We start from the raw sequence: 18,415 nt of genomic DNA, 5'->3' as shown, positions 1-18,415 counted from the left end.
GGATGCCTGGACATGCTGGTATCGAGCAGAAAAAAGGGGGGGCCCTTCTCATCACCTAGTTCCTATTAATTGGGGAACCCTCTGGTGCTCATCAGCTTTGCATAGAAGATTTAGGAAATAAGGAGGCACCCTGTCTTTAACTCTGGGGATACCTTATCTAACGGAAAGTGGGGTACGCTTCTTGTATGAAACGGGGGTTACACAGCTGCATCCATAATCCTCCAGTAAAGAGATCCTTTTGTCTCCCCCCCACAGGTTGGGAAAAAGAGGGGTTCATCTGACCCCAGGAGCTTGCAGGCAACATGCTGCGCTACCTCCTGAAAACCCTACTGCAGATGAATCTCTTTGCAGACTCAATTCCAGGAGAAAATTCCAATTCCACAGACTTGTTCTACCAATTTAACTCCACGTTTCCAGGCTTCAATGGAAGTTTTTTCGATTTCAGCAACCTGACCAGTTTCAATGGTAAGACTCCTTCTTTATGTTTTTGGGGAATATATTGGGGGAGCACAAACATGTAACATAACAATAAGATTTTTATTTTAGGAAACTGTGAGTTTATTCCCATTGCCTGAGAACACAACAGTAATGCTGAATTTTGTCAACTTTCAAAGTCAGGATTGTAATGACTTGCTGTACTGCTCTGTAGTCACGTGACCTGAAATCTGTGCAGTACTGATGGTCATGGCTTATTGAATTACTGACCGATTTATGCAGTTATAATGCCTGATCAGCAACCCATGGCTATAAGTAACTTACTTATTGTATTGTCAATGAGCCCTATATGAGGTACAGATTTAGCGGAGCTGAATGAACATACAGTGTAGAGTATAGATAATGTAGTAGATCTGTCTTCCGTTAAAACATAAATAACAAAGGATGATAATGAGTACAGATAATGAGATATTATGTGATGTGTGATTTTATCTGCAGTCCTATATAATGCTACCACATGCAATTTGTGCCATATACACACTTCTGCCCTACTGTACTTAACAATCTCAGTTCTATGACATCTGCATATATATATATATATATATATATATATAAATATATATATATATTATAGTCTACTGTACCTGCCTAACTGTTGTGCAGTGTATTACTCGCTCTTATGACATCAACATTTGTTGGCAATACAGGAACATCTTAAGACACGAGGGAAGAAGATTTTTATTGCACACATGATGTACTGTGGAGTAAGTTTTTAACTTTTGACAATAAAATCATGTGAACAGTATCAGCACAGTGTTGGCAGCTCAAACTAGCACTGGAAAGCGCCAAAATACCGCCATACATCATGAGTGGGCATAATAGAGCGGCGATGAGTCTGTTCACTTACTGATTGCTCTAAAATAAGTTTTGTGTATTGTATATATCATCTGGGAAATGCACGTGTGTTATCGTGAGCCATGTGTGTAAGCGTGTTGTGGGAGTGTCTGGGGGAGGAGTAACTAAGGACGCGACTCTGTTTTACGGAGGTTTTATCACCTTCTATATCTGGGTCAGACTCCATTACTCTGATGTGGGTAATTGATCTCAGGATTTCTTCTGCTTCAGGAAGGTCTTTTAGTATAGTCTTTTACTATATTGTAGAGCAGCGTGCAACTTACAGGGTTTATTTCTCCTTCTTCGGGATCACATGCCTGAAAATAATAATAATGGATTGTTATGCTAAAACGACTGCGTAATGGAGTATATACTGTGCTGTAACCATAGGGTTTCCCTTTCTTACTAGGGGTTTATTCTCCACCCCATCCTAAAACATACTCCCCTCCTAGCTATCACCATAATACATCTTAGGATGCTTCAATACTGCTAGCTTGTGGCCACCACTATTAACTGCACAAGCTGGCGGTGAAGTTGTGCCCCCCATTACTATGACCATATGAAAGGGACACAAGGCTTCTTTATCTTCATTTCCGATACAGTTTGATACATCTTATGTTCTCTCATCACTCATTTTAGACTGGAGAAAGGCTGACAGTAGGGAAGATGAATGCAATCTATCGCTCGCTGTTATCAGCTATTTCAGGCTGAGGAGAGGAAGATTATGGTGTTCTTCAATAAGTTGAGTAATAAGAAGTGTGGAAGATTCCCGGGATTCATAATGGTTACTTTATATTACATTTGCCAAGTGCTTAAACCCCCAAGAAACATCAAAAGTGAAAACGGCTGCACCATCTATAGGCCAATAATATGGTATAGGATCTTTTTTCATGTCCTTTATCATTGCAATCCTTGTGGGGTAGAATAGATTGGGTGTGCACCTGCATAGCATGGTGAAATGTTATAAGAAGATGAAAGATATCCTTCTGATAATGGGGTCTTATATCTGCACACCCCTCATTCCAGTCCATATTAACCCACCTCCATTAGCCTCCAGCTCTGACTGGTGTTTCTCAGTTCTGTTCCTGTCATGGAAATGAAGATTTTCTTATTAACATCTAGCATGCGGAATTACACGGCTCCCGCCTCATTCCCTCCTCAGCCACGGCTCTGATGTAGCTGTAATATTCCATATACGATCTGAGCGTGAAATTAATTTTCTTCCAGTTGATTCTGCAATGACTGCGAGCAATCTGTGAGATGGTTTTTTAATCTATATATACAATACGTGCCGTGCGTCCAGTCAGCTCATACATTTTCCCAAATGTAGATGTCAAACATACTGGTCTAGTAGTCATAAAGGACCTGCAAAAATTATTCTTCAGATTTTTTACACTTTTGTTGACTCCGATGTCATGTATGGTAAGTTCCTAGCTATGAAGATAGATGGCATCTTTATAGTGGGGTCGGGGTGTTAACTTGTGGTTTAGGTTTTGAACAGTTGGATTTCTTTAGGGCTGGCAACTAAGCTCCGATCATTGACTGCAGAAGATGATATATACAGCGTGGTCAGAGAAGTCCCCGCTGCTTCATAAAGGGGAACATTACACGCCATAAACCTCTCATATGCCTGTACAGCTGTTTTACTGGCAATGTGAACTAATAGATTACTGATAATAGCTTTATCTAGTATCCTACTGACCCCTACTGGCCAAGATGGGTATTACATACCCTTTCCCCATATACCCTTGGTAATAAAGCTGCTGTCATCTCAATACGAATACAGTATTGTCTCTTTTCTGTGTTATTAATACCCATAAATTTAGTTCTTTATATAAAATATGGGGCTTACAATCTATCTGATTTGTACACACACTGGAGGTAATAAGTATACGTCTGGAAGAAAGTGAAGAACCTGCATATAAAACCTACAAAACCCATTTTGGTTTAGTGGATCTGAACACTTTACTACCATCGCAGAGAGATCTATCAACAACTCAGCCATTGATGTAGAGATGAATCATAGGAAATTGGTGTGATGTCTTCCCTATATAGAAATATTAGTTTTATAGTGCCCTCTGGTGGTGACATTAACATTAGCACATGTTACAAACTGATACAGTCAACCTGAACTGGATGCATTGTATTGACCAATATGTAGAAGATACATGACATAGAGCACAAGCTGATATATATATAGTGTTGGCCAAAAGTATTGCCCCCCCTGCAATTCTATCAGATAATACTCATGTTCTTCCAGAAAATGATTGCAAGCACAAACTCTTTGGTATTAATATCTTCATTTATTTTACTTGCAATGAAAAAACACAAAAGAGAATGAAAAAAAGTCAAATCATTGATCATTTTACACAAAACTCCAAAAATGGGCCGGACAAAAGTATTGGCCCCCTCGGCCTAATACTTGGTAGCACAACCTTTAGACAAAATAACTGCGAACAACCGCTTCCGGTAACCATCAATGAGTTTCTTACAATGCTCTACTGGAAATTTAGACCATTCTTCTTTGGCAAACTGCTCCAGGTCCCCCCTGAGATGTGAAGGGGGCCTTCTCCAAACTGCCATTTTGAGATCTCTCCCCCACAGGTGTTCTATGGGATTCAGGTCTGGACTCATTGCTGGCCACTTTAGAAGTCTCCAGTGCTTTCTCTCAAACCATTTTGTGTTTTGGGTCATTGTCCTGCTGGAAGACCCATGACCTCTGAGGGAGACCCAGCTTTCTCACACTGGGCCCTACATTATGCTGCAAAATTTGTTGGTAGTCTTCAGACTTCATAATGCCATGCACACAGTCAAGCAGTCCAGTGCCAAAGGCAGCAAAGCAACCCCAAAACATCAGGGAACCTCCGCCATGTTTGATTGTAGGGACCGTGTTCTTTTCTTTGAAGGCCTCTTTTTTTCCCCTGTAAACTCTATGTTGATGCCTTTTCCCAAAAAGCTCTACTTTTGTCTCATCTGACCAGAGAACATTCTTCCAAAACGTTTTTGGCTTTCTCAGGTAAGTTTTGGCAGATTGCCTTTTTTATGTCTCTGGGTAAGAAGTGGGGTCTTCCGGGGTATCCTACCATACAGTCCCTTTTCATCCAGACGCCGATGGATAGTACGGGTTGACACTGTTGTACCCTCGGACTGCAGGGCAGCTTGAACTTGTTTGGATGGTAGTCGAGGTTCTTTATCCACCATCCGCACAATCTTGCATTGAAATTTCTCGTCAATTTTTCTTTTCCGTCCACATCTAGGGAGGTTAGCCACAGTGCCATGTGCTTTAAACTTCTTGATGACACTGCGCACGGTAGACACAGGAACATTCAGGTCTTTGGAGATGGACTTGTAGCCTTGAGATTGCTCATGTTTCCTCACAATTTTGCTTTCCTCAGACAGTTCTTTGGTCTTCTTTCTTTTCTCCATGCTCAATGTGGTACACACAAGGACACAGAACAGAGGTTGAGTCAACTTTAATCCATTTCAACTGGCTGCAAGTGTGATTTAGTTATTGCCACCACCTGTTAGGTGCCTCAGGTAAGTAACAGGTGCTGTGAATTACAGAAATTAGAGAAGCATCACATTATTTTTCAAACAGTGCCAATACTTTTGTCCACCCCCATTTTTATGTTTGGTGTGGAATTATATCCAATTTGGCTTTTTGACAATTCTTTTTGTGGTTTTCCATTGAAGACAAATTAAATGAAGATAATAATACTAAAGAATTTGTGATTGCAATCATTTTCTGGAAGAAAATGAGTAATATCTGACAGAATTGCAGGGGTGCCAATACTTTTGGCCAACACTGTGTATATATATATATATATATATATATATATATATATATATATATATCTCCACCAGCGCCTTGTGCTAGACATAATCTAATCTTCATGCAATGATTACTGTTATTGACTCCTGCCATGAAAATCTCTCTACATTTTTATTACATCTCTGCCTTTTCTTTTAACCCCTTCAGGTCTCAGAGTCAGGGGATCTAGCTGATTCTGACTGCTCTTTGTTCACGGTTTCATGAATTCCTGTATTTACAGCTCAGAAAGGCTTCGGCTCTGAGATTAGTTTAGTGAGATGTAAAGTTACTCAGTGGAGCAGTAATTATGTTACCCAGGATCAATGTGCTCAGCTCTGTGCTGAGAAATGTTCATTCTGAAGACAACCTGATCAATTTTATCATTCTGACGGCGGAGAAGTTTGTGAGTTCTGTGAATATTGAGTTTATATCGACGGCATTTCTCATGCAGCAGCTTGAAACTTTACATTTTATGTAATTTTTTTTCTTTGCAGGCAAGATTTGTCAGTAATGTGAGGCTAGGACAGATTAAAGGAAAGTAGGGGAATATGTCATCTGTTCTTTGGGCAGTATGTTATAGAGCAGGAGGTGCTGAGCAGATTCATGCGCACGACGTAGTATTTATCCGCAGATAAAAGTACGGTCCCGTTATCAATTTTAGTGGCCGTGTATCCATGCCGTATTCAAGTTATTCCGATTGCAAATTATGGAGCATGTCCTATTTGACCACATTTGTGGAACAGACCAGTGTAGGAAATCAAATAGGATGAATGCAGATGACATGCTGATGCAATGCAGACATGTTCTTGTGTGGATTGCGCATCAGTATTTGCAGAGTGTAAATCCATTTTGGTTGTGTGCAGGAGGCCTCCAATGGTGTAGCTAAAGCCTTGTGGGCCTGGGTGCAAACTTTTGTCCGGGGCCCTCTACCCCCTTCCTAGAGTGAATGACGTCATCAAAGGTTCTTTAGCCCACTAGGATTTAGCATCTACCACAGGAAGAGCCCCAGAGCGGATGCTCAGCCCAGGACAGGAGAGTATAAGTATTTTTTTTAAAAAATTTTATACACCTCACCTGGGCTGGCATTTAATGGAAAGGGGCACAATCAGGCTCCTTTCCATTAATAATATGTATAGCGGTCAGGGAACAAGTTTTTCCCTGACCACTAAGGTTCAGGGCCACGGCCATTTCTAGCTGACCACGGGCCCTGTACCCCTCCGGGCTCGGTCGCACTCCCTGCGACCACGATCATTACGCCACTGATTCATTCCACTTCTGTGCCTAGTAATCGAATGAATGGTTCTGATCTCTTTTTGTATGCCCAAAGAGGCTAGACAGTAAATTAATGAGACTGCCCACTGGACTCCTAAGTATAACAAGAGAAAAATCTGCTCAACTCTTCCTGCTCTATAACATGCAGACAACTGCACTTCTGAACTTTTATGGCTACATCCAGAGGATATACCATCTGGGAGCCACATCTATCTTGAAAACAGGGGCCCCCTGACTACATCTTGCAGCCACAGCAAATGGAGAGATGGCTGAAATCTCTGTATTCACTTCTATAGGAATTCTGAAAATAACTGAGCAGGCAGCCTCTGCCCTCGGGACCCTGTTGGGACCCACATCTATTGGAGTGTTTTTGGCATATCCTGTAGATCTGGCTATCCATGTCCAGATGAGAATACCCCAGCCATAACTATGTCTTTGTCCCACACAAAGTGTGTCGCAAATTGAGAGTTACCCAGGAAAAAGAGGAATGTTTCTTCAGCAGCACAGAGTATTTTAGGAGGAGTATGATCTAGAGGAGGTTGTTTTAACCTGCCCAGTCTTGGTCAGGACAGCAGAATAGATTGGTTGTTATATGTTTTCTCTATGGTAGGACATGTCATGACTTCCGGCCTTCTGTTCACCCCTCCAACGTTCTCATTCAGATTCTCTCACTTTTTATGGTTAACCAGCAGTCTTTGATTTACAAAGTCCTTTGTTTCCCATCTGTCTGAGAAGAGAGCAAGATCAATATCCATTTCAACTAGGGTATTAAGAAATGCTCAAATCCTGACCCTTGGATAAACCCCCAAATCTTTGTATCTGTGCTGAGTGGCAGCCACTCTGTAACCTGGCATTTCATGAAACACTGACAGTGATGTGGATACCACCGCACTCCACCCTGACCCAGATTAGATGCCCTTTTCCTTGGCAGAACAATAAACTTGTTCCCTGCTCTTTATGGACCATGGTGAGGAAAAGCCTCCATCTCTGTATTACTTTGAACAAGATCTCACCGTTCCAGTGACCTTTTTGGAAACATTTTCTTTGCAGGCTGAACTGCAGGAAATATTGATTTTGCTTTTGTTCCTTTCTTTTTATCAGCCACCTGTTAACCCTTTCGCTGCCAGGACAGCTACTCGGACACGGAGCAGTACATTTCTTTCATTGGCATGTACGAAAAAAATCATATCTAAGAAGCGCAACAGAATGCAGGTCTTGTGACCTAACAAAGATGTCTCAGGCTCTAGACATAGCAGAGCTCCTTTGGGTAGATGTTAAATAATATATATGTTATACTTACCTTTGAGGTAAAGATCAGGGTCAAATGTCAGTTTATTTGAGCCAAAGATTGACAAGTATGGAGTATTGGTATAAATCTATTGTAGATACCTGTGAGCATTGACTGCACAACCCTTATGGTGAATTATTGATGTCATTCATGGCCTGTTCAAGTTACATCCAACATATGGTCTTATTAGTATAAATGTATATACTCCAACACTGCACCCAAAGATAATATAAGAGTAGTTATATTATTGGATATAGGGGGCAGTATTCTAGTAATTATGTATATGCCGATCAGCCATAACATTGAAACCACGTGCCTTATATTGTGTAGGTCCACCTTATGCTGTCAAAACGGCTCTGATCCATCAAGGCATTGACTCCACAAGACCTCTGAATGTATCCTGTAGCAGCAGGCCCTTTAAGTTCTGTAACTTGTGAGGAAAGACCTCCCTGGACTTCTAGCATATCCAGGGATGGGATGCCACCGGTTCTCCCCAATTTTGCAGCTGTGGCTATTAAATATACAGTTGTATTGAAGAATTGGGAAGATGAAGAGCCTTGACCTGGTTCTTTATGACTTGTAGGCCACAGGCAACATTAGCTCTGAAGCCTACAGGTAAGTATGAGCCCCTTCCACTTTTTCCTTCGTCCACTCAGTATTTGCATCAGTATTTGTAAGCTAAAGCCAAATGTGGATTATATAAAGTGAAAAAGTATAATGGAGACATTTGCAGTTCTTCTTCATGGTTTTGGCTTCCAAATGCTTATGCATAATACTGACCAGAACACGGACAGGTGAAGGTGACCTTATATTCATTTGTGCTGGTGCAGCTTTGATATTTACCTCTATTTCTTAGGACAGAACAGTGACAACCACTTTTATGCGGTAGCAATGTTCTCCTTCCTAAGGTATAATGGAAGTGGCGTTCAGAATTAAATATTATTATATGTTGTTCCACCTCCACTTACTACGGTAGTTATGAGGTCTGTCTAATTCACGCTGTGGGGTTAGTAGACATACTAATTCACTAAAGCCTTTCTGGAGACTGGAGCACCTTGGGTTTTCTTAACAGAAGAATAAAAAAAGATTTTTATATTTACAGATCTAAAATGAAATCTTTACAAATTGCTCTTGTGGCTGCTCCCCTCAGTTCATCACATTACGCCACACTCCAGGGCGACATTTACGCCTCACTTACCACTTTGTGATTGAAATAAAATGACTACTTGCGTGTAAGATAAACCGGCGTCTCGCATGTTTACCGATCGTCGATTCTCAGTGCCTGATTAGGGGATTGTCATTGAAATGAGCTACAGCAATCAGTCTGTGCTGGAGAGCCCTTGTGATCAGTCCTCACTGGCGGAGGGGACTGGCGGCATTGGGCACTGTCGGTGTGGTAGATTGACTCCATTCTAATCAACAATCTATAGCAAGCCGGTAAATCTATGTTAATGACCTCCCCTCCCCCACATCATCACAATGTACATATCCTGTGAAATGGAGACTATTATTTCAGCTGCTTGTATTAAGCTTTGTAAATCAAAGGGCTGATTAGTATATTCTTCCCTTAGCTTCATGCTTGGCTTCAAATATGTCACCCCATGAATTACTGGTGACCCCCTACCTATTTCAGTTGTCATTGGAGCCCTATAAAAGGCAGCTGTTGATGTCGTTTTGCTTCTTTTGTTTTTTTTATAATACAGATTTCGTAACCTTAATCATGCTCTTAGGGCTTGTTCACACAGCATTTTTTGTCACCTGGATTTCAATGCATTTTCTGTGCCAAAATACACTTCAAGTAATGGCTACGTAGCAGCCCCTTAGAGCTCGGGCACTGCAGCAGAGTCCCTTTAAAGTCTATTATACATTAACTACTAGAGATGAGCGAACACTAAAATGTTCGAGGTTCGAAATTCGATTCGAACAGCCGCTCACTGTTCGAGTGTTCGAACGGGTTTCGAACTCCATTATAGTCTATGGGGAACATATACTCGTTAAGGGGGAAACCCAAATCCGTGTCTGGAGGGTCACCAAGTCCACTATGACACCCCAGGAAATGATACCAACACCCTGGAATGACACTGGGACAGCAGGGGAAGCATGTCTGGGGGCATAAAAGTCACTTTATTTCATGGAAATCCCTGTCAGCTTGCGATTTTCGCAAGCTAACTTTTCCCCATAGGAATGCATTGGCCAGCGTTGATTGGCCAGAGTACGGAATTCGACCAATCAGCGCTGGCTCTGCTGGAGGAGGCGGAGTCTAAGATCGCTCCACACCAGTCTCCATTCAGGTCCGACCTTAGACTCCGCCTCCTCCGGCAGAGCCAGCGCTGATTGGCCGAAGGCTGGCCAATGCATTCCTATGGGAATGCAGAGACTTAGCAGTGCTGAGCCAGTTCTGCTCAACTACACCGTGTGCCGGTCAGCCCATCTGATTTAGCAGAGCCGAGTGTGCACACTCGGCTCTGCTACATCTGATGTGCCGGTCAGCCCATCTGATATAGCAGAGCCGAGTGTGCACACTCGGCTCTGCTACATCAGATGTAGCAGAGCCGAGTGTGCACATCTGATGTAGCCCATCTGATGTAGCAGAGCCGAGTGTGCATAAGGGTTCTAGTGCACCCTCGGCTCTGCTACATCTGATGTAGCAGAGCCGAGTGTGCACACTCGGCTCTACTATATCAGTTAGGCTGACCGGCACACGGTGTAGTTGAGCAGAACTGGCTCAGCACTGCTAAGTCTCTGCATTCCCATAGGAATGCATTGGCCAGCCTTCGGCCAATCAGCGCTGGCTCTGCCGGAGGAGGCAGAGTCTAAGGTCGGACCTGAATGGAGACTGGTGTGGAGCGATCTTAGACTCCGCCTCCTCCAGCAGAGCCAGCGCTGATTGGTCGAATTCCGTACTCTGGCCAATCAGCGCTGTCCAATGCATTCCTATGGGAAAAAGTTTATGTCACAAAAATCACAATTACACACCCGACAGAGCCCCAAAAAGTTATTTTTAATAACATTCCTACCTAAATAAAGGTTATCCCTAGCTATCCCTGCCTGTACAGCTATCCATGTCTCTTAGTCACAAAGTTCACATTCTCATATGACCCAGATTTGAAATCCACTATTCGTCTAAAATGGAGGTCACCTGATTTCAGCAGCCAATGACTTTTTCCGATTTTTTTCGATGCCTCCGGTGTCGTAGTTCCTGTCCCACCTCCCCTGTGCTGTTATTGGTGCAAAAAAAGCGCCAGGGAAGGTGGGAAGGGAATCAAATTTTTTGGGAGTTTGTCACGTGATGTTCGATTCGAATCGAACACATCGAACAGCCTGATATCCGATCGAACATGTGTTCGATAGAACACTGTTCGCTCATCTCTAATCCTTAAATTACATGTTAGAAATCTCTGTCTCATGACTAAAACTATTTCTTTTTGTTTTACAATTTTAGTTTTATTTTCAGGTCCTTTTTTATGTGCCCTTAGCTGTACAGCATCACAAGTTTACTTTACAACCTAGACCGTACTGGAGTGTATTAAACTTATTGTGAAGCACACTGCCCTCTGGTGGGGTCTTGGTTCTCACATATGTTCAACTTTTTGGTCAATGTTTCATGCTACTCACCACCCTACTCATTGTCCGTAATAGGTCTATTTTTCAGTCCATGTGCTAAAATCAGTAGCTTGGAGTATATATTTTTCTGCAGTTCTTATAATCTCATGTTTGCAGTTTTCTGTCTTCTTTCTCTTCATATGTCCACTGTCATTCAGGTGGACACTGACTGGGGCTTTTGACATTGGTGTGGTTACGGATTTCCTATCACTGTGGTCAGGGGGGTGTTATATGTAACTCACTAATTAAGCTGTAAGTGCATAAATGAAGGTTCAGACCATTAGATAGACACAGACCAGTAATGAGAGCTGTGCCCCCTGGAGCTCTGTAGGAAGTGACTGGCAAGGACCATCTGCTCTCATCGGCTACTGTGCAGACTCCTCTCTAGACCACCATGAGAGGTTATAAGAAAGTGTAAGCCATAAGAACATATATGAATTTAGAAGTAGTGTGTACAACCTGTATTCCTAAAAATGAAAAAATTGGAGGCAGGCATTTTATAGCAGTCAAATGCTTTGAAAATTATGGTTGAGGATAAACACCTTATAGATAGCCTTGTCAAGAAATACAATTCTTGCCTATCGTCGGTGTCTAGTGTTAAATTTGATGGGGCTGAGCTGCATTACCTGACATAAATTGTATATATCCTAATAAATGGATGTTTGTTACTCAATCATGAAAAAAACGGCTGAATGGATTTGGATGAAATCTGGCACATAGATAGTTTGTAACCTGAAGTAACACATAGGATATTTTTTATCCCAGTAAATGACATGGCTTTACAACCATTATGAATTTATGTTAATATACTATACTATCTTACTAATATTAAACTGCTCTTGCCAGCAGCAGTCTCTCAGCTAATTGCAGTTTGCTTATAAAGCCTGGTCTGTTATCTCTCTATGTAAACACACAGATAACATTGAGTCCATTCTGTACAAGCATCTGCATATTATCTTATCTGCATAAGTGTTCTGTGTCCTGTTAAGCTTGAGAGACGAGGGGGGAGAGAAATATAGGAAGTGAGAAGCAGACACTCCAGGCAGCATGCTGAGACACTGAGATGGGAAAACCCCTTTAATCCAAATTGGCAGTTTCCCAATTTTAAACATGCCAAGAAAACGTAAATCTCAAAAATCGAGAGCTATAAAGGTAACCAGAAGTCAACAGACTTCTCCTCAACCAGAGATGAGGAGGATTGAGTAAGTTAGACGTCAAACGGCTCTAAGGGCTAGTTCACGCGGGGCGCAGATTGGCAGATTTTGGTGCTGATTGTGACACAGGAAGCTTCCTGGCTTCCCGCTCCAGAGTAGGCCCAAATGAATGGGTCTACTCCGGAGGGTGCTGCCGCAAAGCAGATGACAGGGCTGAATCAGCCGCAGAATCCGCCTGAAGAAAGGGCAGCTCGCTTTTTTTTCCCGTGAGCAGCAACATGCCACTCACAGAAGAAGTAAGCTAGCGGTCTACATAGACCTCCATTATGAGGGTGCGGATCCTGACGTGGATTCAGTGCCAAAATCCACCCCCTCTTGCCCCGTGTGAACGAGCCCTTAGAGCAGCCAAAACGCCAGAGCAGGCGAATCATCGATGCCAACAACACGAAGACGAAATGGCAGACAGAAGCTAGTATATATACATATATATACACAAGAGTTCACTCTTTAATCTGTGCTAACCTCATGCTACCGACTTCAACATTCATATGCTTAATATGCTTTAATATGCTTTAATAATGAGAGATAACTCAAGAATATTGTGCTGCTTTTTCTTCACAGCCCCTAAGGCTATGGTCATATTTGCACTAGAGTGTACGTGGAGGCTTTGTCGAAATTTCCATCTGAAAATTGGTAGAGGAAAAACTTCTACATCGGTCTCAGCTCAGACGGACCTGAACAATGGAGAAATTATACTACTGTGTTACGGTGTGAACCTAGTGTTACGGAGCTGGAATTGGATTCTTTTTCACTTGTCCATAGTGTGGACAAAGAGACAGTGGAATGTGAGCTCCTGAAAACACAAAGTCTTCCCCGAGTAACCTGTTGTATAGGTACATGGTGTAACGCACAGTTCACATCTATGTTCGGGCTATTCCGTTCCCCTATCCACATGAAATATGCGGAGAGTAAAGACCTGCAAGCAGCACTTTTATCTCCACATTTTTCATGCAGAATCCGAGCGGAAATCACACGGACCCCATTATAGTCTATGGGGTCCGCGGGTTTTCTATGGTAACCTCTTTTTTATGTGGACAGATTTCCATTCGGGGGGTCCCCAAACGGACTCCCCGAACGCAGATGTGAACTGGGCCTAAGTCTAGTTGATATATACTTCTAATGGTGCCAGTTATGTTATGAGTGTATAATATTTCATAGATACTTAGTATCTGGAAATGGAGGTAAGTACAGTGTTAAATCTTCAGCTTTATTCTAGATGGAAATCATATTTTGGTTTTATTAGAAGTGGCAGCATCTTCTGCTGTAAATAATCATTAGCATATCCTATTTATTAGTCTGGATTAGAATACTGTCACGTCTGAAGTTACAAATGAGAATTGTCAGTCAAGTCCGCTTACAAGAAGTCTGGACTCCTTCCATCTTCATCGAGACATTGCTGATACCTGTCAAACTCCTCATTTCACAATCAGGTTATTTTAGTTGTAACCAAGTCTTGACAACTGTTCATGTCATCAAATGCAGATATAGGAATAAAAAGAGGGCCCCCTACAGGAAAATACGTGTGTGTGCATTAATCAGTCTAATCTGCATAACGTAAGAAAAGTTTAGTTATTGCGCGGAGAACATTGCTCTAATAGCAACTTTTAGCTTTATAATACAGTGGTAATACAATGTTAAAGTCTGTCCAGAAGCTCTGCACTCACTGAAATGCAACAGCTAGCAGATATGAGTTGTCAATAGTTTTCAGTATCATTAACAAATGATCATACGTAAATATATGGAAAAATATGACATTTGGGCCCTTCATTTTTTCATTGATATACTGTCTGGACTGTGTATGACGGAGCTTTTTATTGTCCATTATTCGGAGGTGAAAAAATTAACTGGGACTGTTGACCAATCAGACCTTCTACTTTCACTGTTCACTATGTGTGTGGTTCTACCTTAGCAGCTAGCCAATGGTATGCCTTGGGGGTATCATTGTGTCAGTGCCGGGGCTGACATAATTGGGAAATTTACTAATCTATTGACACCAGTTTTTCTACACCTCTTCTTGCGCCAAAGATGTGCCACTGTGCCCCGCTCGCCACGTTTTGGAGCAGGGCAGAAGACCAATGTAGGCCAGGACGGAGATGCTTTGTCTTGACATTTTAGCTGGAATGAGTTATACCTGAAAGCTATGTCGGCTCCTGACCGGCAAAGACTTTAATTCTTAATAACTCAGGCATATTTCACACCAGCCAGGGCCTTCTTTAAAACTCACATACAGAACATCAGTCTAAATAAATTCCCCCAAAATGTGAAATACTAGTAATTGGAAAAACTTCCTAATATAAATACCATCTTGCTGAGTTATGTGCTGACTGGAAACAATCCAGTGCAATTTTAGTAGTATGAGGCAGGGGCCATATATTGTGAAAATGCAGCGTTTTGGTCGCGGCAATAAAGATTGCGACAAAAAACACTGTGTTCTACAGTACCTACAAAGTGGATAGAATTCTGGGTAATCCTCACATTTGTTGAAAATCTGAGCGTGTCAATTATACCCGTGGAAGCGCTATCGTTTTCCGTTTAGATATAATAGGGGCAGAAAGTCTGCAGAGGAAAAATCGCAATGAAAAACTTGTGATGTGTTTCCAACACATTTTTTCGGCATCATTTATTTGCTGTGCTTTGCTACATGGGACCTTAGCTTTAAAGTGGTTTGAGGTTTGGCTTAAAGAACACCTGGGTTGGATACAATTGTAACAACCCCTCAGCTGTAAAATACAGGATGGGTTTCGACCTTTACGTACACAATTTTGAAAATGATGAGGAACTAGATTAGAAAAAAGTTACAAAATTCATTATGGACTGGATGCTGTTTATTCACCTAAAACTATAAAACCACCAATGAAAATGTCATGGAGTGTGCATGCATACATAAAAAGCTATTTCCGTCAAGTTATAAGACCCCCCTTTCCCAAGAAGGTACGTGGTTGCTATATGATTTATTCAGTACAGCTGCTGCCATGCTCACGACATACAGGTATGAAATTTCCATTTCTGCGAATGATAATGAAAAGTTATAATTTCCTATAAAAACTGCACATGTCAAGGGCAGGAAGGGAAGCAGAAGTGACAGCTGGGAGAATCAGGCTGTTGCATGTCTGGAAAAATAGATTGTAACATGAAGAGAGAAATGAATTCTCACACACAGATGCGGAGATGCAGGACAATGAGGCTGATCTCATGCACAGCGCGCATCACAGTCCTCTGCCTCAGTGTGAATGAACATGAATATTTCAGTATCTCTGCAAGAAGTCCAAGGCTTAAGTGGCAGCTTGGTGGCCCTTTAGAAGGAGCTTCTGCTCATTTACTGTGGAATCTGCTACCCATAGAGTCATATCCAGTATTTCTGAGGTTATGTCTATAATTATACTTGCATAGCATGAAATTATTTCCAGATCCAAAAGATCTGATCTACTTTTTATCTCACACTCCTCTCCTTGAGATAATGATCAGACTACTTATCCCACAGGATCAGCTTACTCCTTTTCTTAAATACTCTATGCTTTCGAGGACCTGGCCTCTTCCACTGTCTAATGCTTACTGGAATCCAGCGATACACGAATTCTGTCCTTACTTACATACCTTGGGTCAGACCTGGCCCACCAGAGTCTCCTTTGTTGGATACTGGCTCTGACAGAGTACTAATTGACACAATTGGACACCAAAGGTCCAGTAGACCTAACTACCCTCCTCCACAAGGCTCTCCATAATGTTACACCTCCCTACATTTCCTCCCTCATCTCTGTCTACCACCCAACCCGTGTTCTCCCTTCACTCAATGACCTAACACTCACATCCTCTATTATCAGAACCTCCCACGCTCATATACAAGACTTTTCCTGAGTTGCACCACTTCTCTGGAATGCTCTATCCCAACAATCAGATTAATTCCCAACTTCTACAGATTCAAGTGTAAACTAAAGACACATCTATCACAATTTTTAATGGAAACCCTTTTGTACCGTAATTAAAATCCCTAAAATGAATCCTCCTCTGTTCACGCTCCCACGTTACCCCACACGATATGATGCCGTTTCAGGCTAACTTTATATGTCCAGGCACCATCTTCACATCAAAGGACACAACTGGTGATGGCTCATACAGTTTTATGTTTGTGTAATGACAGTAACCTCTATTACAAATTTGTTTGACCACTGTATAAGCCAGGGGTGGGCAATTAATTTTCCCATGGGGCTGCATAAGAAATTAAAATTATTCTAGAGGGCCGTGTTGCGGGCAAATTTAGCTCCACCCACTTCTATGTTGAGTCCGCCCATTCTCAATTATCTTTCCATCTGCCCCCACACAGTATAACCCACCTACAGTCACACTTACATTATATGTCCCCCTCATTATAATGTTCCCTTCCAACTGCCCCACAGTATTAAGTCCCTCTCCTGGTGCCCCAGTTTAAACTGGTGGAAACTAGAGGGGACATGAAACTAGAGCAGCTGGGGGGGGACGTTAGCAGTAGGGGTAGTTGGAGGGGAACAATAAATTAATGGCAGATAAAGTGGGACATTAAACTGGGGGCAACTAGAGGGGACATTAAACTCGGGCAGCTAGAAGCAGACATTAAACCGTAGGGGTAGCTGGAGGGTGACATTAAACTGGGGGCAACTACAGGCAGACAGGTCCCCTTCCAGCTACCTCCACGGTTTAATGCCCCCTCCAGCTGTCCCCAGTTTAATGCCACCCCAGTTTAAGTGCCCCCTTCATCTACCCCCAGTTTCATGTCCCCCCTCAATTTCTCCCCCAGTTTCATATCGCCCTTCATCTGCCCCATTTCATGTCCCCCCTCTATCTCTTCCCCAGTTTCATGTCCCTCCCTCCATCTCTGCCCTAGTACAACATGCCCCTTCCATCTCTGCACCTAGGTTACTGAGAGAGACAAACAGAGACACACAGAGACAGACAGACAGACAGACACACACACACACACAGACAGACACACACACACACACACACTCCCCCTGCATCTCACATCCCCCCTCCCTCCCTCTCAGTATCTTAGGACACACACCGCACATGTCTCCATCTTCTTGCACTGTCCTGCTGGCACTAAGACACGCCCCCTAGTCACGTGACATCTGATGTCACACACAGCTCCTCTTAGTACAGTAATACAAGCTTCCCCCGGTCACTCCCTGCTGTTATCACTGTTATAAGAGCGGGAATGATCGGGAGAAAACACTAAAGGGACATGCAGGGAGCTGCGCTTTTATCCAACAAGCTATGCAGGCCGGACTGAATCAGTCAGAGGGCCAGATATGGCCTGCAGGTCGTACATTGCCCAGGTCTGGTATAAGCAATGCTACCTCTGATGCCGCCCCTGCTACCTCTTGTGTCACCCCCTCTATCTCATAGATTGTAAGCTCCGGTGAGCAGGGCCCTCAGTCCCATTGTGTGAAGTGATTATTTCTTTGTAATGTATCTTTTTATCTGTACTTGAACCCTACTAATTGTACAGCGCTGCAGAATATGTTGGCGCTACATAAATAAAATGTATTATTATTATTAACTACCCAGTTTGTACGTGTGTTTGGGGCCAGTTATTTTCTACTATTTTCTGTGAGCTGGAGATTATGGTGACCATGGGCTAGTTCACACGTGGGCAAAGGGGAGTTTTTTGACAGCGGATTTTGCTTCAAAATCAGCTTTTTTTTTCCGCTAGCTTTTTTTCCCGCTAGCTTTTTTTTTCCACTAGCTTTTTTTCAGCTAGCAGAAAAAAGAAGCGACATGACCTTTCTTCAGGCGTTTTCCGCCTGAAGAAAGCAATAGCAGTGAATGGGAGGCAAAAACCGCGCGTTTTTTTTCCGCGGTTTTTTCTGCCCATTCACTTTATGGGAGGGGAAAACAGCCTGGCTTTTTTTGAAGCGGTTTTTA

General features: G+C 42.5%; 1 protein-coding gene across 1 annotated transcript in view; it reads left to right on the top strand.

Moving 5' to 3' along the window:
• The first annotated feature begins 302 nt into the window (after positions 1-302).
• Positions 303-18,415, top strand: part of ROBO3 (roundabout guidance receptor 3) — a 290,365-nt gene continuing 272,252 nt past the window's right edge. Inside the window, exon 1 of the mRNA XM_075280067.1 lies at positions 303-465. Coding sequence (XP_075136168.1) covers positions 303-465 — 163 coding nt within the window. The remainder of the gene's footprint in view (positions 466-18,415) is intronic.

Source organism: Leptodactylus fuscus, chromosome 6 (genome assembly GCF_031893055.1).
Source record: "Leptodactylus fuscus isolate aLepFus1 chromosome 6, aLepFus1.hap2, whole genome shotgun sequence".
Classification (NCBI taxonomy): Eukaryota; Metazoa; Chordata; class Amphibia; order Anura; family Leptodactylidae; genus Leptodactylus; species Leptodactylus fuscus.
This window is presented reverse-complemented; position numbering and strand designations above follow the sequence as displayed.